This window comes from Nomascus leucogenys, chromosome 25 (assembly GCF_006542625.1).
Source record: "Nomascus leucogenys isolate Asia chromosome 25, Asia_NLE_v1, whole genome shotgun sequence".
Classification (NCBI taxonomy): Eukaryota; Metazoa; Chordata; class Mammalia; order Primates; family Hylobatidae; genus Nomascus; species Nomascus leucogenys.
In genome coordinates, this window is record NC_044405.1 from 18,781,536 (window position 1) to 18,801,812 (window position 20,277).

Here is a 20,277-nt window from a genome sequence, read left to right on the forward strand (position 1 = left end):
GTGAGCCGAGATCGCACCACTGCACTCCAGCCTAGGTGACGGAGACTCCGTCTCAAAAATAAGTAAATAAATAAATAACCCTTGCCTTTCCCACTCCCCATACCCCACAATTCAAAGTGATTGCTTTGGGGATAGGAATCCAACCATTTCCTCTTGCTAGCTTTGGAAATAAAGTCACTTTCTTTCCACCACATCTTGCTCTTGTTAGACTCTGCAAGCAGCCAGCGACTGAACCAGCATTCGGTTACATCCCCTGAGGCAGATGACACTTGCATGATCCCATAACCGATTTCTTGTCAGAATGTTGGCATCTTTCACCCAGTCGTTTTTTTGTAATTTTATCTATTTGTTTGAAAAAGGAATCCTTCTTGCAATCCTGTCATTTTCAGTGCCTTTTTATTTTTTTTTATTTTTGAGACGGAGTCTCGGTCTGTCACCCAGGCTGGGGTGCAGTGGCGCAATCTCCGCTCACTGCAACCTCCGCCTCCCGGGTTCAAGTGATTCTCCTGCCTCAGCCCTCCAAGTAGCTGGGATTACAGGCGCCTGCCACCACGCCTGGCTAATTTTTGTATTTTTAGTAGAGACGGGTTTCAGCCATATTGGCCAGGCTGGTCTCCAACTCCTGGCCTCATGTGATCCGCCCGCCTGGGCCTCCTAAAGTGCTGGGATTACAGGCGTGAGCCACCGCGCCTGGCATCAGTGCATCCTTTTTGAAGTGATTCCAAGTTGTCGCCCGCTTTTTTCATGTAACATATAAATACATCTCTATATCTGGAAATATCCAATGCATAATTCAATTGTCTGCTAGGTATTTCATCACATATATTCACGAGCGTGGCCAATTTCAAAAGAGTTCTACAAAGAGGAAATGCAAGAATGTGAGAAGAGCAAAAGAAAAGCTCTATGTTGCAAAACCCATTTTTGCTAATGTGTCTAGTGGGCTCCCTGGACGACCTGTTTTTAAATTCTTGGTCTCCCTGCACCGCGTCCCTCCTTTGCTGCGCTAGCTTTATGAAGCATCTTGGAAGAACACGGCAGATTTAAAACCCTCTCCCAACAGACGTCAAACTGGACATGGTGCAGGCTTGGGCTGGGGAGCGGGCCTGCGGCTGCCCAGCTGCTAAAGGACTTTCTCCTCGTGCACCGCGGCCAGCTCCAGGGCAAACCCCACGCCATTTAGAAATGCTGGAAGTTTCTGTCTCTCCCTCCCCCTGCTCGGAGCCCATTCCCCCCACCCCCAGAGCCCCACCTCTTCCTTCACTGGGCCCTTTCTAACTCCTTCCCCTTAAAACCCTTTTCAAAAGAGGGTTGACGGGAGGCGGAGGTTGCAGTGAGCCGAGATCGCGCCACTGCACTCCAGCCTGGTGACTCCGTCTCAAAAAAAGGGGGGAGGGGGGGCGGGGGGGAGTTGAAAGCTTAATATGTACTTTGGGGGCTATTAAAGCAAACATTTCGACTAAAGGGGCGAATCCTCGAATTGTGCGATCAAGCACCCGAGAGGAGAGTGAGGGGGGATCACGAGGGGTGGGGGCTCCAGGGAACGCCCGGCGGCCTGGGCCTGGGTCTCGCGGGGCCCTTCCGGAAGGATCGCGGCCCCCGAAGGTGGACGTCCCGCGGGGCTCCAGTCTCCAGGACGTTCTGGGAGGCTCCGAGCTCTGGGAGGCCGGCTGCGTGGGGTCCCCCCGCTGCTGCCGCCGCAGAGGCCCCCCGGGCCGCGGTTCCCGGAGCGGGAAAGTCCCTCGCGGGGGCGGGGGCCTCGGGGGCGGGGCGGGGGCGGGGGCGGGGGCGCGGGCGGGGCGGGGCGGGTTGGGCTCTGGCGGCCGAGCCGGGTCTCCTCTGCCAGGACGCCCCGCCGCCGCTCGGGAAGAGGCGGGCCCTGCGCGCCCTGCGCTCGCCATGGCGCTCCCGGCGGCGACGTGAGCGGCTCCGCGGACCCCGAGCGGGGCCCCGGCCGCGACCTGAGTTGCCGCCGAGCGCCCGGGGCCATGCGACCGACGCGGCTGTGGTCGCTGCTGCTGCTGCTCGGAGTCTTCGCCGCCGCCGCCGCTGCCGCCGCCGCAGCTGCCGCGGCCCCGCCAGGTGAGCCGGGCCTGGGCCTCCGCAGCGGGACGCGGGCGCAGTTGCAGCGTGTGGGGGTTGGGGGACTCCCGGATCGTGGGATGGGGGGAATCTGCCGGGTGCTCAGATTGGGTGGGAATCTGTGGGGTGCTCCTGGTGGGTGGGATATGCGGAGTGCTCAGATCGGGTGGGAACCTGCGGGTGCCCCGGGTGAGGGTCTGCGGGGTGCTCAGGGCTAGAGGGGCCCGCGGGGAGCCCGCAGCGAGGCTGGGGTGGGCGGCCAGGAGTTCCAGACAGGAGCTGGGCAGGGGCAGGAAGACGGGGGGCACCCCTCCTGGCGTCCTGGCCGCCGGGACACCCCTCTCCGGGAGAGGACACTCGGTGCCCCTCCGTGAAGCCGGTAACCTCGGCTGCGCCACCTCCCCTACCCGCTCGCCCGCGCCGGGAAAGCCAGCGTGGCCCCAGTCTCCGAATTTCTCGGAATGAACAACAGCAAATTGAATCCAGGGCTCGGGCAGAGGCCGCTTCTGCTGGCCACGGGTTCTGCAGCCTGGCGAGACCGCGCTTAGTCCCCGCCTAGAGTGCCTCCCGAAGGCCTGGCTGGAAGCTAGACTCAGTCCCTTTGTAGACAAGCAGCGGTGGAGCAGGGCCCAGCGTCTTGGACGGGTGACCCAGACTCAATTCCGACTTTGGCCCAGGGCATGTTTGATACTGGGTGTGAAATCCAGACAGTTCCCGCAGTCATACAGATGGGGCAGCAGCATTCAGGCAGGGCTCAGAACTGTCCGGGTCGCTTCAGTGTTGGGGCGGAAGAGGAAGAGTGTCAACTGAGCCAGGCATTTATTTATTTATTTATTTTATTGTTGTTTGAGACAGGGTGTCGCTCTGTCGCCCAGGCTGGAGTGCAGTGGGCAGCATCTCAGCTACTACAGCCTCCGCCTCCCGTGCTCAAGCGATCCTCCCACCTCAGCCTCCCAAGAAGGTGGGATTATTGGCCACACCTGGCCAATTTTTGTATTTTTTTGTAGAGAGGAGGAGGTCTCGCTATGTTGCCCAGGCTGTTCTTGTACTCCTGGGCTCCAGCAATCCACCCGCCTCGGCCTCCGAAAGCGCTGGGATTACAGGCTTGAGGCACCGTGCCCAGCTGAACCAGGCTTTTAAAACCGGTTCTGTCCCTACCCAGGGAGCTTCTTACCTGGCGGCCTCCTTAACCTCTGACACCAACTGACCACGCTTATGAGCCAAACATAAAAACCAAAAGAAGGCCAGGCTTGGTGGCTCACGCCTGTAATCCCAGCACTTTGGGAGGCTGAGGCAGGATCATGAGGTCAGGAGTTCGAGACCAGCTTGACCAACATGGTGAAACCCCCGTCTCTGCTAAAAATACATAGCTGGGCGTGGTGGCGCCCGCCTGTAATCCCAGCTACTCAGGAGGCCAAGGCAGGAGAATCACTTGAACCCGAGAGGCGGAGGTTGCAGTGGGCTGAGATCTCACCACTGCACTCCCGCCTGGGCGACAGAGCGAGACTCTGTCTCAGAAAAAAAAAAAAAAAAAAGAAAGAAAAAGGGGAAAAGACCTTAATGACAAATGTGTGGCTGGAACATTCTTGTGTATGTATCTGCGTTTGTTTTGCTGGGTTCTTTCCCCTGGGGAGAGTGATATCGTAGGTTGGACAGCCCTTAGACAGTCTCGAGAACTTAGAAGATTCTTCCCATTCGAAGCTATAACCTTGTGTTGTGAGTTTGTTTTTTCTACCGGCATTCCTTGCAAAGGCCCATAAGTTCCGTATCTCCTTGTTCTGGGGTGCCTTGCACTTGAGGAAATTATTATCTGCTTTTCCATGGGAGTCAGACAGATGGGTTCAAATCCTGACTCTACTTCCACTCGGCTTCAAGTCTTGAGCAATCTGTGTATGCCTCCTCCCTAGGCCTCCTCCTAATGAGAGCTGGTGATTGTCCTAGTGTGGGATGAGCAGGCGAGTGACTTCATGCCAGAGAGGAGAGACTAGTGGTGATCTGTGGACTGTTTGTGACTTACCTGTGATGAGTCCAGAGGTTGAAAGATATATTTAGAAACTTTATAGTCTGACGTTGCCACGACATCCAGGTGCCTGTCCATCTTGCTAACGATTAACTTTTATCGTATTCTACAAAAGTTTTGGTCTGTGTGATACGTTGCAAAATAAAAAAATTTTTAAAAGTGAGGCCGGGCATGGTGGCTCACGCCTGTAATCCCAGCACTTTGGGAGGCTGAGGCGGGTGGATCACCTGAGGTCAGGAGTTCAAGACCAGGATGGTCAACATGATGAAATCCTGTCTCTACCAAAAATACAAAAATTAGCGGGGCGTGGTGGTACACACCTGTGTCCCAGCTACTCAGGAGGGTGAGGCAGGAGAATCACTTAAACTCGGGAGGCAGAGGTGCAGTAAGCTGAGATCACGCCACTGCACTCCAGCTTGGGCGACAAGAGCAAGACTCTATCTCAAAAAACAAACAAAAACAAACAAAAAAACTGGCTCCATCGATCCTTTGAAAAGTAGTAGCAGCTGGGCACAGTGGCTCATGCCTGTAATCCCATCACTTTGGGAGGCAGAGGTGGGCGGATCATCTGAGGTCAGAAGTTCCAGAGACCAGCCTGGCCAACATGGTGAAAACCTCGTCTTTACTAAAACTACAAAAATTACCCGGGCGTGGTGGTCGGCACCTGTAATCCCAGCTACTCGGGAGGCTGAGGCAGGAGAATCGCTTGAACCTGGGAGGCGGAGGTTGCAGCGAGCCGAGATCAGGCAACTGCACTCCAGCCTGGGCGACAGAGCGAGACTCTTGTCTCAAAAAAAAAAAAAAAAAAAAAAGAAAAGTAGTAGTGCTTTAAACTAATCTGTTTTGCAACTATTTGAACATTTTCATATTAAACAGCTTAAAAACAAACCTAATGGATATCTTCAAGAGAAACACCCTTTTAGTCAAAACACAGTGAAAGTATTCACAATGATTATATGGCAAATGGGTGGTAGATAGGTTTTCACACTTTCCCATAACTTACCAGTGTAATTTTGAAATTGCTTTTATGGTCAAAGAAAAAAAAAAGTGTTGGAAACTTTTTTTTTTTTTTTTTGAGATAGTATCTCTCTCCATCGCCCAGGCTGCAGTGCAGTGGCATGATCACAGCTCACTGCAGCCTCAACCTCTCGGGCTCAAGCCATCCTCCCACCTCAGCCTTCTGAGTAGCTGGGACTACAGGTGCACACCATCATACCTGGCTAATTTTTGTATTTTTTTGTAGAGATGGGGTTTCACCGTGTTTCCCAGGCTGGTTTTGAACTCCTGGGGTCAAGAGACCCACCCACCTCAGCCTCCCAAAGTGCTAGGATTATAGATGTGAACCACCCAGCCTGGCTCCGGAAACAGATTTTTTAAAGGGAGACATAGTATCTATCCCTTAGAGTTGTATAAGGGTAGAATATATAAAATACGGGACCTGTGGCAATTTGTAACAATGCCCTGTTAAGTAGTGGTGGTTTGCTCTAGGTAGAAAAAGGTAACCAACAGCACAAGTGCAGTAAATCAACTGACTGTTCAGTTAGTTACCTGAGTGTTAAGGAATTAAGGCTTCTATTTGTAATGGTAGCAGCTGCTGCTGACTTTTTCAGGGGATTGGGTATGTACTGTGCCACAGAATTTTTTATCATTATTTGCTGACTTGAACAGCCAAAGCTTTTCATATGCTTAGAGACCACCGAGAAAGACAGTAAGTCCCCAGCAACTTAAAAACCATTGCATATGAATGTCCACTGGGTAGGCTCCTAAGTGTTCATAATCTCAGCAAGTGAAAATATCACGTAGCTGGAATGCTTTTGCCACCTTTATAAATGATCATGATAGTAACATTTATTGGTCAGACGAGATTCCAAGTGCTTTATATACATTACCTCTCTTAATTTTCTCAGCCATTCCTTCGAACTAGGTTATATCTCTATTTCACTCCCTGGAAAGTCAAACCTTTTTTTTTTTTTTGAGACGGAGTTTTGCTCTTGTTGCCCAGGCTGGAGTGCACTGGCGCGATCTCAGCTCACCACAACCTCCACCAAGGTTCAAACAATTCTCCCGCCTCAGCCTCCCGAGTAGCTGGGATTACAGGCATGTGCCATCATGCCTGGCTAATTTTTTTTGTATTTTTAGTAGAGATGGGGTTTCTCCATGTTGGTCAGGCTGGTCTCGAACTCCTGACCTCAGGTAATCCGCCCACCTCAGCCTCCCAAAGCACTGGGATTACAGGCATGAGCCACCACGCCCGGCCAACCTTTCTTGATAGGAAGAGCCCAATAACCTAGGTCAATAACTTGATGTCCAGTTGTTGTTGTTGTTTTTGAGACAGAGTCTTGCTCTGTCACCCAGGCTGGAATGCAGTGGCGCCATCTCAGCTCACTGCAACCTCTGCCTCCCAGGTTCAAGCGATTCTCCTGCCTCAGCCTCCCAAGTAGCTGGGACTGTAGGCACCTGCCACCATGCCTTGCTAATTTTTATATTTTTAGTAGGGATGGGGTTTCACCATGTTGGCTAGGCTGGTCTCAAACTCTTGACCTCAAGTGATCCCCCCTGGCCTCGGCCTCCCAAAGTGTTGGGATTACAGGCATAAGCTACCATGCCTGGCCTAGTATTTCTTGAAGAGAACAATTTCCTGGTTATGGCTGAGGAATCAGAAAATGCTTTTTTACTTCTCATCTGCAAGGTGATGGAGGTGGGATCAATGATGTTCACCTGATTGATTTTCATCATAATGTCCCCTACCCCCCCCACCACAGAAAGATCCTAAAGGGTCAGTCCTTAATTGTCAAGATTAAATGATTAATGTTAATTATATTTTATTATCTGTGTGTGATATGTGTTAATCAAACTATGCTGTTAAGACCCAGGATATCCTCCTATTCTTTTCGTTTGTTTGTTTGTTTGATATGGAGTTTTGCTCTTGTTGCCCAGGCTGGAGTGCAATGGCACGGTCTCGACTCACTGCAACCTCCACCTCCCAGGTTCAAGTGATTCTCCTGCCTCAACCTCCCAAGTAACTGTGATTACAGTTGTGCACCACCACACCCGGCTAATTTTTGTATTTTTAATAGAGACGGGGTTTCACCATGTGCAGGCTGGTCTTGCACTCCTGACCTCAAGTGATCTGCCTGTCTCAACCTCCCAAAGTGCTGGGATTACAGGCATGAGCCACCACACCCAGCCCCTCCTATTCCTAAATATGCATAAAGTCTGAAATGCCTGGATCTGGGATAGATAGATCAAAGGTGGTGGGATGGGTCAGGAAGGCAGAGTTTGTTCATTCACCTCTTCACTGGTTGTTAAATGGTCCTAGTGTTTGGCCCTGAGTGTACAAAAATGATTAAGACAATCAATGTAGAGAATAGTTTACTTAGAGACATTGTCAGAATGTCTGTATTACCATATGTACTATAATAGATACACATACACTATATGCCATGATTTTTCAAAAGTACTAGAATAGAAATATTTTTAAATGTTACAGGACACTACTTGCCAGGAAGAGTTGAAGAAAGTCCAATAGAGGAAGAACAAACTGAGCTGGATTTTGAAGCATGGAATTTCAGATTAAAGAAAAGAAGAAAAGGCCAGGTGTGGTGGCTCACACCTGTAATCCCAGCACTTTGGGAGACCAAGGCAGGCAGATCACGAGGTCAGGAGATTGAGATCATCCTGGCTAATATGGTGAAACCTCGTCTCTACTAAAAACACAAAAAATTAGCTGGGCGTGGTGGCAGGTGCCTGTAATCCCAGCTACTCGGGAGGCTGAGGCATGGGAATCGCTTGAACCTGGGAGGTGGAGGTTGCAGTAAGCCGAGATCGTGCCACTGCGACACTGCACTCCAGCCTGGGGGACAGAGTGAGACTCTGTCTCAAAAGAAAAAAAGAAGAAGAAATATGCAAAATTATGTAGGTCCAAAATAAAATAGGATAGAGTTTATGGTATTTTAGGGAGTGGTGGTGATTGGTCTGGGATAAGATCTTGAAGGATTTTCAGCTTACTCAAGTCTGAACTCTACCCTCTATGCCAGGAATTGGCAAGGTTTTTCTGTAAAGAACTAGACAGTATGCACTCAGATGGTTACGGAAGCTTGATTAAATGGCTGATTTCTGAATTAGGTATGGCGTTTGAGACTCTGCCTAGGGAGAGTGCTCAGGTCATGCTTATATGTGAAAATGTGTCATTATTTTTTCCTCTTGCCCTCGCACATGTCCCTTGGTTTCCTTTTTGTGTGTGTGTGTGTTTTTTTTTTTTAGTAGAGACGGGGTTTCACTGTGTTAGCCAGGATGGTCTCGATCTCCTGACCTTGTGATCCGCCCGCCTCGGCCTCCCAAAGTGCTGGGATTACAAGCGTGAGCCACCGCGCCCGGCCCCCTTGGTTTCCTAAGCTGAGGTTTTGAAAATGAAATTTTGACAATTGAGCCAAAATGCCTTCTATAAGCACGTGTATTTCCTTCTTTAAAGAATTCCGTCTCAGGAATAAGAACAATTGTTCTCTAATGTATTGTAAGACTTGGGGTTCGACCATTAACGCCTTAGTCCAGTTCAATAAGCTTCATTTTTTTCGTTGGTAGCAGGGTCCATTTTATGGGAGAACATACCAGTAAGTTCTTTGCCTTCGGGGAAGTTTAAGTTTATTAAAAGCAGTTACAGATATATTATGGATGTATTATACAGGAAGTTTCTCAAGAGGCAAGAAGGTTCAGCAAGTTCATTGTCTTAATTACAATTTTTTTTTTTTTTTTTTTTTGAGACAGAGTCTCTCTCTGTCACCCAAGCTGGAGTGCAGTGGTGCAATCTCGGCTCACTGCAGCCTCCATCTCCCAGGTTCAAGTAAATTCTCTTCCTCAGCCTCCCGAGTAGCTTGGATTACAGGCACCCACCACCATGCCTGGCTAATTTTTGTATTTTTAGTAAAGATGGGGTTTCACCATCTTGGCCAGGCTGGTCTTGAACTCCTGACCTCATGATCCACCCACCTCGGCCTCCCAAAGTGCTGAGATTGCAGGTGTGAGCCACTGTGGCCAGCCTACAACAATTTTTTTTTTTTTTTTTTTTTTGAGACAGAGTCTTGCTCTATCGCCCAAGCTGGAGTGCAGTGGTGTGATCTCAGCTCATTGCAACCTGCACCTGCTGGGTTCAAATGATTCTTGTGCTTCAGCTTCCCAAGTAGCTGGAATTGCAGGTGTGCACCACTATGCCTGGCTAATTGTTGTATTTTTAGTAGAGACGGGGTTTCGCCATGTTGGCCAGGCTGGTCTCAAACTCCCGAACTCAGGTGATCCGCCCACCTCGGCCTCCCAAAGTGCCGGGATTACAGGCGTGAGCCACCGCGCCCATCCTATTAGAATAACTTTTTACATGTTGTATTTTTTTTTTTTTTTGAGACGGAGTCTCGCTCTTTCACCCAGGCTGGAGTGCAGTGGCGCAATCTCGGCTCACTGCAGGCTCCACCCCCCGGGGTTCACGCCATTCTCCTGCCTCAGCCTCCCGCGTAGCTGGGACTACAGGCGCTTGCCACCTCGCCCGGCTAATTTTTTGTATTTTTAGTAGAGACGGGGTTTCACCGTGTTAGCCAGGATGGTCTCGATCTCCTGACCTCGTGATCCGCCCGCCTCGGCCTCCCAAAATGCTGGGATTACAGGCATGAGCCACCGCACCCGGCCTACATGTTGTATTTTTAAAATTCATAACTCATAATCTAAAATTTATGCTTAGCACAGCTAACTTTGGAGACATACCAAGAATGGCGCAATGATTCAGCAGCTATTCATGGTAAGACGAGAGCAGCTAGGTGTAACCTGTATGAAACCTGCATCTCACAACCGCAGCTCCTTCTCCCCAGCCTTCCAGCCCTGGTGTTTCCCATCGGAGGCCATGTGGCCTGGAACACAGAGGCTGGGCTGCCCAAGGACAGGCCCCAGGCCCCCTGACCTGCAAAAAGGACAGTCTTATCACAGATGTGCAATCCTTGGCACTTCCCTGTGGCGTCTGCAGTTCTGAGACTGATTTTCTTCTATAAATGTGAAAAGATAGGGGATGATAGGAAACTCGGATATAAGGCAGAACAATGTTACTTGGGCCATCTCTTACACCTCATTGAAACAGAAATTGAAGGAAGTGGACAGCTGGCATGGGAACCCCGACTTATACAGTGATGCCCTTTTGCTGTTCCACGTGTCGCTTGAGGTGGAGGCCCTTCCTTGTCCCCTCGCCCCCCACCCCGGAGCCCCTTGATGTTTCCTTTCTCAACTGAATGCTTAGATTGGGGAACTGGAGGTGCCTGGAGAGGGAGGTCGGGAAGAAGAGACTATTCCTGTTGGTTCCTTCCCAGAGATGGGAGATGGTGAACAGGCATGTGGAGGGCGGAATAATGGTCCCCAAAGATGTCCACGTCCTCATCCTCAGAGTCTGTGAACCTGAGAATGTGCTGCCTGACATACAAAAGGGACTTTGCAGATGTGAGTAAGTTAAGAGCCCTGATGTGGGGAGATTGTCTTGCATTGTTGGGCCAGGTGGCCTTATACCGTCACAGGGTCCTCAAAAGATGGAGCAGAGGCAGAAGGTTCAGTACCAGAGAGACAAGAAGGATGCAGCCAACCTTGCTGGAGGACGGTGCCCCGAGCCAAAGAATGGGAGTGGCCTCTAGAAGCTGGGAAAGGCAAGGAAATGGATTCTGCCCTGGAGCCTCGAGAAGGACCCCAGCGCTGCTGATAACTTGACTTTAGTCAGTGAGACTGACTTTCAACTTCTGACCAGCAGAACTATAAGAAAATAAATTTAGATGTGATTTTTTTAAATTTATTTATTTTTAGAGATGGGGGGGTCTCGCTGTGTTGGCCAGGCTAGAGTGCAGTGATTATTCACAGGCATGATCATGGCGCATGCACTGCAGCCTCGAACTCCTGGGCTCCAGTGATCCTCCCGCCTCAGCCCCTTGAGCAGCTGGGACTACAGGTGCGCACCACCACGCACAGCTAAATCTGGGTTGTGTGGAGTCACTAGGTTAGTGATAATGTGTTACAGTGGTAAGAACAACCTAACACAGGAGATAAAAGGAGTTGTCAGATTCTTTGAATGCCCAACTGTAAGCAGGCACTTACTCTGTTCCCAGAAAGAGCCGGGTCCAGCTGCGTTTTCTCTTGGCCCAATAACGAGAAGCAGACAAACGAGGAAAAAAGAGAATTTATTGCTGTAACGGGAAGGTCAGAGATAATCCCACCAGACCAACTCCAAGTGTTTGATTTTCTTAGTGCTTACACAGGTTTGGGTTGTGTGCCTATGTGCGGTATTGCACTGTCTAAGTCTATGAGTAACTAATCTTGTTTCAACTAGAAAGTCAGAGACCAAAAAAGTGCTTTCTAAGTCTAATCAAGCTGGGAGGTCCCCAGTACCTTCAAGGCCTGTCTCCTAAATTCTATTTAATGAGGACTGTGGTACCAGAGTGTTTATTTATTTATTTATTTGTGAGACGGAGTGCCGCTCTGTTGCCCAGGCTGGAGTGCAGTGGCGCAATCTTGGCTTGCTGCAACCTCCGCCTCCCGGATTCAAGCGATTCTCCTGCATCAGCCTCCCAAGTCGCTGGGACTACAGGTGTGTGCCACCATGCCTGGCTGATTTTTCTATTTTTAGTAGAGACAGGGTTTCACCATGTTGGCCAGGCTGGCCTCGAACTCCTGACCTCAGGTGATCTGCCACCTCAGCGTCCCAAAGTGCTGGGATTTCAGGCATGAGCCACTGTGCCCGGCCAGGAGTGTTTATTTCTATCTTATCTTATTTACGATTTGGTCTGGAGAGCTGCCTTAGACTCTCTAATACATCTTTTCAAACAGCTGCCTCTGTTATCTTGACTTGCTCCAGGTTTGGAAGAAGCCTGTGTAGGATCTGTGTTTCATTTCTGGCTTTGATGTCTGGGTGTCAGTTTCCCTGGGGTTAATTATTAGCTTAATGTGAAGGCAGCATTGTGGAAATTTCTCTGCATAGTTCGGGTGCTATTCAGATCTGTCTGTGTGACTGTCATGCAGGCCTGTCTGTGTGACTGTGAGGGAGCGTTGACCTGCCACCACCCCCCTCTGGAAGCATTGAGTCCCCAGCTGTCTTTGGGCATTGCTAGGTCATAGCAGCCACAGCACACCTGGTGGGCCTGCCTCTTACCATGCAGCTTTACCTATCTGCCTTCGGCCCAGGATGTCATGAGGCCTGCTGTGTGTCAGGAGAAGTGTTGTTAGCTGGTTGGATGAAGGTCACCCAGAGCTTATAGGTGTGGAGGGGAGGGACATCCTATAACTAAACAAATGGCTACAGACTTGGCAATTCATCTTTCAGAAGAAGAGCCAGTGGTCAGGCTGTCAGCTGATCTCTTTGAGGTTGGGCGCATTTGCCGAAAATGTGTGGCTTGAATTTCCTGCTTTGAATTTTGGAACAGCATGTTTTTCAAACCTTTCTTCCACCTTCTGGGCATTTCTTATTAATCTTTTTGGTCAAAAGCCTTATCTTGATTATGTTTTCTTTCTAAGACAAAAGGCTCCCTGTGAAGTATCTGCTTGGGGAAGGGAGGAGTTGTGGCTGTTTCTTCCAGGTCTCCAAAGGCTCCCTGTGAAGTACCTGCTTGGGGAAGGCAGAGGTTGTGGTTGTTTCTTCCAGGTCACCCCAAAGAGAGGGATTCTGATATTGGTGGTGTTTCCGGGGGAGTATATTCTTTCTCTGTTTATTGCCCCCTAACCTTTTTTTTTTTTTTTGAGACAGAGTCTCTCTCTGTCGCCCATGCTGGAGTGCAATGGCGCAATCTCAGCTCCCTGCAACCTCTGCCTCCTGGGTTCTCCTGCCTCAACGTCCTGAGTAGCTGGGATTACAGGCACTCACCACCGCACCTGGCTAACTTTTATATTTTTAGTAGAGACAAGAGTTTCACCATGTTGGCCACACTGGTCTCGAACTCCTGACCTCAAGTGATCTGCCTTCCTTGGCCTCCCACAGTGCTGGGATTATAAGTGTGAGCCACCGAGCTCGGGCCATATTGTCCTCTAACTTTAATGTGTGTGAGAAGCAGTTGGAAAGCTTGTTTAAAATGCAGATTTCCTGGGGGCCTCAGGACCTGCATTTTAACCAGCACCCAGTGATTGTGATGCTGGGGGTCCTTGAGAGACACAACTCTGATGGTGCCCAGAAGTCGGCGCTCCTTGCCCTCCCCTGCAGCTTGGGCTTTGCATACCTGATTTAGGGTGTTTGTGTGTTTGTGCGTGTGTAGTGTGTGCATGTGTGCACCTATTTGCAGACATTTACCAGACACTCCCTTGGTACTAAATCTGAAGCTAACACGTGTCACATGATCACCACGTTAATCTTCGCCACAGCCCTGTGGGTGTATCATTATTGACCCCTTATGCCTGAAAGAGAAACTCAAGCTCAGACATGTGAAGTGACCTGCCCCGGGCCTAATGCATTTACTAACGGTAGAACTGGGACCCCAGTCCGGCCAGACTCCAGGGCCCAGGACCTATTCATAACAACTGGGACCCGCAGGTGGAAAGGCTGCCCCAGGCGCCTCTTTTCTTTTTGCGCTGCCTGTACCAGTAGGGCCATCTTTGTAGCCAAAAGTCGGGGGTGTGGGGCCATACCCAGGGGGACCTGGTAATGCCATTTCTGCACTTTGACAAAAACTGAGTTGTATGAATGACTTAGGTAATGTGCATTGAAACATTTTTGTAATTATCTCCCTCTCTCCTCCCTTCCCCCCTCTTCTTTTTCTCTGTCCCCCTCAAGACCCTCTTTCCCAGCTGCCCACTCCTCAGCACCCGAAGATTCGCCTGTACAACGCAGAGCAGGTCCTGAGTTGGGAGCCAGTGGCCCTGAGCAATAGCACGAGGCCTGTTGTCTACCGAGTGCAGTTTAAATAGTAAGCCGGTATTTCTGTTGGATCCTTGCTGGGAGCTGTGGGGGCATCGTGCGGAACCCTAGGGCCACATACTAGTTCCTGCCTCTGTGCAGGGTTTGTTATCAAACCCGTGGGAAACACATCGTTCTTGGAGCTTGTAAAATCTCTGAGGACAGAGGTTTCACAGCCTCCCACTCATCTGAAGGCTTAAACTACACTGGCGGTCAGGACTCCACTGTCTAACCACACGGGTTCTTGCTTTGGTGGAAAGTTTATTCTTTTGCTGGTTTCAGGAGAAAGGTTGTAAAAATAGGCTTCTACCATGGAAGAGCCGGAGGCAGCTTTTAGTCTTCATCTTCGGGCTTAAAAATCGGATTGATTTAACCTTATAGACCAAATATGGCCTGATCAGAAATTTGTTTGGTTAATTACAATGAATTCTGAGTTTCTCAACTGGTTTTCCATTTTGCATATTATCCTGGCTCTTTCATCTGTCTCTTGCCTCTTCAAGCTTTTGCAGAATTGGCCATCACTTGATTTGCAATATAAATACGTATAGAAAGAGGGCAAAGTCCACATCCTTTGTTATTTTTTGTTTACGTTGTTAAGTAGGTTAATTGAAGAGTAAGGTGAAGTTATTGGCTAAGTCATTTTGTACTATTCGGTAAACCAAATGTAAAGACATGATGATGTCCAGTGCTTGTGAGATGGGACTGGTTCATACGTGTTCACCTGATGCTGTTTGCAGAATCAATTAGCATAGCCCATTCAAAGAGGAATTCTACCAGACATTTGAAGTCATGGAAATGTCCATAGTAGTTTTCCAGTGTGTGTGTGTGTGTGTGTGTGTGTGTGTGTGTGTGCGCGCGCGCGCACGCGCATGCGTGTGCATGTGTGTCTGTTGTTGTTTTGAAACAGAGTTTCCCTCTGTCGCCTAGGCTGGAGTGCAATGGCATGATCTCAGCTCACTGCAACTTCCACCTCCTGGGTTCAAGTGATTCTCATGCCTCCTGAGTAGCTGGGACTACAGGCATGAGCTACCACGGCTGGCTAATAGGTATATTTTTAGTAGAGATGGGGTTTTGCCACGTTGGCCAGGCTGGTCTCAAATTCCTGGCCTCAAGTGATCTGCCTGCCTGGGCCTCCCAAAGTGCTGGGATTGCAGGCGTGAGCCACTGCGCCCAGCCTTCATAGTAGTTTTATCCTACACAGATAATTCAACCCCCTATCAAAAAAAAGAGAGACAAAAACTATAATCATGAAGAGATACATGGAAGTGTATATTCATATCCATCAGTAGGAAAGTGACAAATTGTAGCCTGCTTACTTACGCTTGAACACTAAACCACAGACAGCCACTAGAAGGGATAATTAGATGTCATCTGGTAGAAATTGCAACTCTGTAAACTTTGGCATGTATTTGTATTTTTTATTATTTTTGTTACTTAAAAAAATTTTTTATTCACTTTCATACTGAAAAGTTGCAAGTGGTGTGTATTTGTTGTCAAGAATAGAAAGGGGCTGATCACGGTGGCTCACACCTGTAAAAGAATAGAAAAGTAGGCCAGACACGGTGCCTCACGCCTATAATCCCAGCACTTTGGGAGGCCGAGACGGGTGGATCACGAGGTGAGGAGATCGAGACCATTCTGGCTAACACGGTGAAACCCCGTCTCTACTAAAAATACAAAAAATTAGCCGGGTGTGGTGGCGGACGCCTGTAGTCCCAGCTACTCGGGAGGCTGAGGCAGGAGAATGGCGTGAACCCGGGAGGCGGAGCTTGCAGTGAACCGAGATCATGCCACTGCACTCCAGGCTGGGCGACAGAGTGAGACTCCATCTCAAAAAAAATAAAATAAAATAAAAAAATAAAAGTAATGTGGAAAAATGACAGGCAATTGATTTTTTAGAGGAGTAGGTTTCCAGGTAACTTTTTTTTTTTTTTTTTTTTTTTTGAGACGGAGTCTCTGTCGCCCAGGCTGGAATGCAGTGGCACGATCTTGGCTCACTGCGACCTCCACCTCCCAGGTTCAAGCAATTCTTATACCTCAGCCTTCTGTGTAGCTGGGATTACAAGTGTGCACCACCCCACCCGGTTCAGATAACTTCTTACTTTTTTTTTTTTTTTTTTTTTCAAGACAAGGTCTCACTCTGTCCCCCAGGCTGGAGTGCAGTGGCATGATCATGGCTCAATGCAGCCTCAACTTCCTGGGCTCAAGAGATCGTCCCACTTCAACCTCCCAAGTAGCTGGGACTATGGGCGCACACCACTGTACCCAGCTAATTTTTAATTTTTTGAAGAGATGGGGTTTTGCCATGTTGCCCAGGCTGGCCTCGAACTCCTGGGCTCAAGTGATCCAACCCATCTCAACCTCCCAAAGTGCTGGGATTACAGGCATGAGCCATCACACTGGCCTTTCTTATTCGTTTTTAAATGTCCGTTGTAACAGTATTGGCTTAACAGAAACAGGTGCTAAACTGAGGTTTGAGAATTATCTCTAAATCACATTGATCTGTTCCTCCAGTAGTTATAAATTACGAACATTAAGTCACCTGTAATTAATGGAGCAATCCACCAGAACAGGCTACACAATTTGCAAGACCCAAAGCAAAATGAAAATGTGAGACCCTTTATTTAAAAAGTAGTAAGCATTTCAAGATGAGGCCGGGCGGGGTGGCTCACGCTTGTAATCCCAGCACTTTGGGAGGCCGAGGCGGGTGGGTCACGAGGTCAGGAGATCGAGACCACGGTGAAACCTCGTCTCTACTAAAAATACAAAAAATTAGCCGGGTGTGGTGGCGGGCGCCTGTAGTCCCAGCTACTCGAAGAGGCTGAGGCAGGAGAATGGCGTGAACCCGGGAGGCGGAGCTTGCAGTGAGCCGAGATCGCGCCGCTGCACTCCAGCCTGGGTGCCTGGGTGACAGGGCGAGACTCTGTCTCAAAAAAAAAAAAAAAAAAAAAAAAGAATTTCAAGATGGCAACCGCAGAGCATCAAATGAAGTGCCTTTCTAAGAACGGGCTTGATGTGAGCGCACAGGTCACATGTCATGAAGTTGGCCCTACCCTCAGCATTCAGCAAACATTATACCCTAGAGCTAAACAAGAAGCTTATTGTGAGAGTCACGGCTGATGTATTCACTTAGCCTTGACAGCTGATTTATGGGCTTAGCATTCCTTGGCCTTGAACAAGGAAGTAGTTTACTGGTTTTCAGAGGAGGTGCTTCTAAAAATAGGATAAAATGTTATTGCATTAAAAAAAAAAAGAAAACCTTTGATAGAGTTTCATATGATAAAATAACCTGTTTCACTTTGTCTTCTTTTCAAAAAGCATTTTGTAGATATTTTCTCAGGGATAAAGGTTGGTTTTATTTTTTTATTTTTATTTATTTATTTATTTTGAGACAGAGTCTTGCTCTGTCATCCAGGCTGGAGTACAGTGGCGTGATCTCAGCTCACTGCAACTTTCGGCTCACTGCAACCTCCAGCTCACTGCAACCTCTACCTCCCGAATTCAAGCGATTCTCCTGCCTCAGACTCCTGAGTAGCTAGGATTACAGGCACCAGCCACTACGCTCGGCTGATTTTTATATTTTTAGTAAAGACAGCTTTTCACCATGTTGGCCAGGCTGGTCTCGAACTCCTGACCTTAGGTGATCCACCCACCTAGCCTCCCAAAGTGCTGGAATTACAGGTATGAGCCACCACGCCCGGCCTAGAGGTTGGTTTTAGTAAAAGAAACGTAGGTTAGGGTACCTGTGAATGTTCCTGTTAGAAAAAGGTGAAATTGAGGATGATTTTCTTTTTCAGTTTGTAGATTTGATAATGGAAGAGAGCCTCTGCATTTGTTTTTAGATACTTTGTTTTAGATACAAACATGTGTTTGGGACTTTTTATTAGTTTTGAGGCTTGTGAGACTTAAATTTCCACCCTGTTTCTCTACAATAAAGCATTGCTATGATTAAAAATGAAGATGCCTTTGTTTTTTGACAGTCAGAGTAGCAAGACCAAAATTACATGAAGCACTTGATGGGAGAATTTCAAGTCTAAATCATGGGTAGCAGACAGTGGCCTGCAGGCTATTTGGCTCCCAGTGTTTAATTTTTTTTCTTCAATTAGTTGCCAACATTAAGAAATCTGGACTTTTCAGTTAGAAAAAAATAATAATAAATAACAGGAAAAAAAAAACCCAATCCTGATTTCAGTTTTCCTTGAAAATGCAGACAGTCGGGCAGCAAGGCCTCTTCCAGATCACGCCTCCTGGTCTACTGCCAGCCCCTCTCTCAGACCTGCCCAGCCCTGTCTTCTCAAACATTTGTTTTTCATTTTCTTCTGATTTTAATAGCAATCCATGTTCTTTATAGACAATATAGAAAAGTAGAAAAAAATAAAATTAAAATAACTTGTTGTTCTACACTCTAAGAATAATCACTATTCTCATTTTATTATTTTATTTTACTTTTTATCTTATTTATTTATTTATTTATTTGAGACAGTCTTACTCTGTTGCCCAGGCTGGACTGCAGTGGCGTGATCTCAGCTCACTGAAACCTTCGCCCCATGGGTTCAAGTGATTCTCCTGCCTCAGCCTTCCAAGTAACTGGGAATACAGGCGCCCGCCACCAGGCCTGGCTAATTTATTTGTATTTTTAGTAGAGATGTGGTTTCACCACGTTACCTAGGCTGGATTAGAACTCCTGACCTGAAGTGATCTGCCTGCCTCAGCCTCCCAAAGTGCTGGGATTACAGGTGTGAGCCACTGCACCCGGCCATTATTCTCATTTTAGACTTTTGTTCTAAATTCATTCCCTTGTTTGAAAATGTGTGTGTGTGTGTGTGTGTGTGTGTGTGTGTGTGTGTGTAAACCAAACCAGACTGGGGTCATACTTCTGGGGTGTATTTCCTTTTTTTATTTTAATTTGACATAGTTAAATGTGAGCATTTTTTCATGTAATTATTTCTGTGTGGACATTGTATGTTTCATTATGTGACATATCACATGTGTTGTATTTAACTTTTCCCCACTCATGGGCGTAGACAGTTGGCAGCTTGTGCCTGTCCTAAGTCATGTCCTCATACATGAATCATATCTGGTTATTTTCTTACACTTCTAGAAGAGAGGTTGCTGGGTCAAAGGGGATGGACTTACTTAATGTTTTTGTGAGTGACCTCACAAAGGCTGGACATAGCTCTTGAGTCCCAGGGACAGGCTGAGCCCCGGCAGTGGCGGGTGTGAGGAAGAGCCGTGCACGCTGCTGTTGGAGGAGGAGGAGCGGGGCGGTTAGACGGTCTTTAGGTATCTGTCTACCTTGAAAAAGAAATCACTCACCTCTCCCAGGGCACGCCCCTCACCCCCGACCTGAGAGGAGAGGCTCGTGGTTTGCGATCCCTCTCCCCATTAGGGTCTGTCACCCTGGGGCTGGGTAGTAGGTATCTATGGCGGGTGTCTTCATGGAAGCCCTGGCCACGCATCTTGAAGTGGCTTTCATCTTGTCCCTTGCAACTTAAACGAAAGATGCATCTTGGAGAGGGTTGGAGGTACAGTTAGAAGCATGTGTGGTACGTGAAAGCCGGTGGCCGCGAGGATACAGAGGGGTCTCCAGTCTCGTCTCCTGTCTCCCATGGCCTTGCTTTCTGGGCCATAGTTGCTGTTGTAGGGGTATACTGTCCACTGCCCCTACTCAGGCTCCCAGCAGCCACCTCCTTGGCCTTTCTGAAGTCTGTCACCCGAGGCAAAGAGGTCAGAGCTGAGGACTAGAGTCCCACGTGGGAGTGTGGCATTGGGACTCTGGGAAAGGCACTGTCATTCACAAGGATGTGTGGCCATGTATTTGGCAAGGTTTTCGTATGGGTGAGACAAATCCTCTTTAAATGGGCAGCTATGGGTGGAAAGAAACTCCGCACCAGCAGGAAGCAGGACTGGAGTTTGTATTAACACAGTTCCATTCCCAAAACATAGGCTACAGAGACTGAGTTTGAAGTATTAAAATTGGTTATGGGATGGAATAGGAGAAAATATTTGCAAATCATATATCTGACAAGGGACTTGTATCCAGAATAGATAACGAACTCTTAAATTCAACAATTAAAAGACAAATAACCCAATTAAAAACCACAGCTGGGCACAGGGGATCACGCCTGTAATCCCAGCACTTTGGGAGGCCAAGGCAGGAGGATTACTTGAGTTTAGGAGTTCAAGACCAGCCTGGGCAACAAGGAGAGACCCCCAGCTCTACAAAGAAATTAAAAATAAAAATAATAGTAGCAGCTGAGCACAGTGGCTCATGCTTGTAATTTCA

At 48.4% G+C, this 20,277-nt stretch overlaps 1 protein-coding gene across 1 annotated transcript in view; it reads left to right on the forward strand.

Moving 5' to 3' along the window:
• The first annotated feature begins 1,307 nt into the window (after positions 1-1,307).
• The window catches only part of IFNGR2 (interferon gamma receptor 2), a 37,192-nt gene continuing 18,222 nt past the window's right edge, over positions 1,308-20,277 (forward strand). Inside the window, exons 1-2 of the mRNA XM_030806000.1 lie at positions 1,308-2,079; positions 13,869-14,001. Coding sequence (XP_030661860.1) covers positions 1,986-2,079; positions 13,869-14,001 — 227 coding nt within the window. The 5' untranslated portion in view covers positions 1,308-1,985. The remainder of the gene's footprint in view (positions 2,080-13,868; positions 14,002-20,277) is intronic.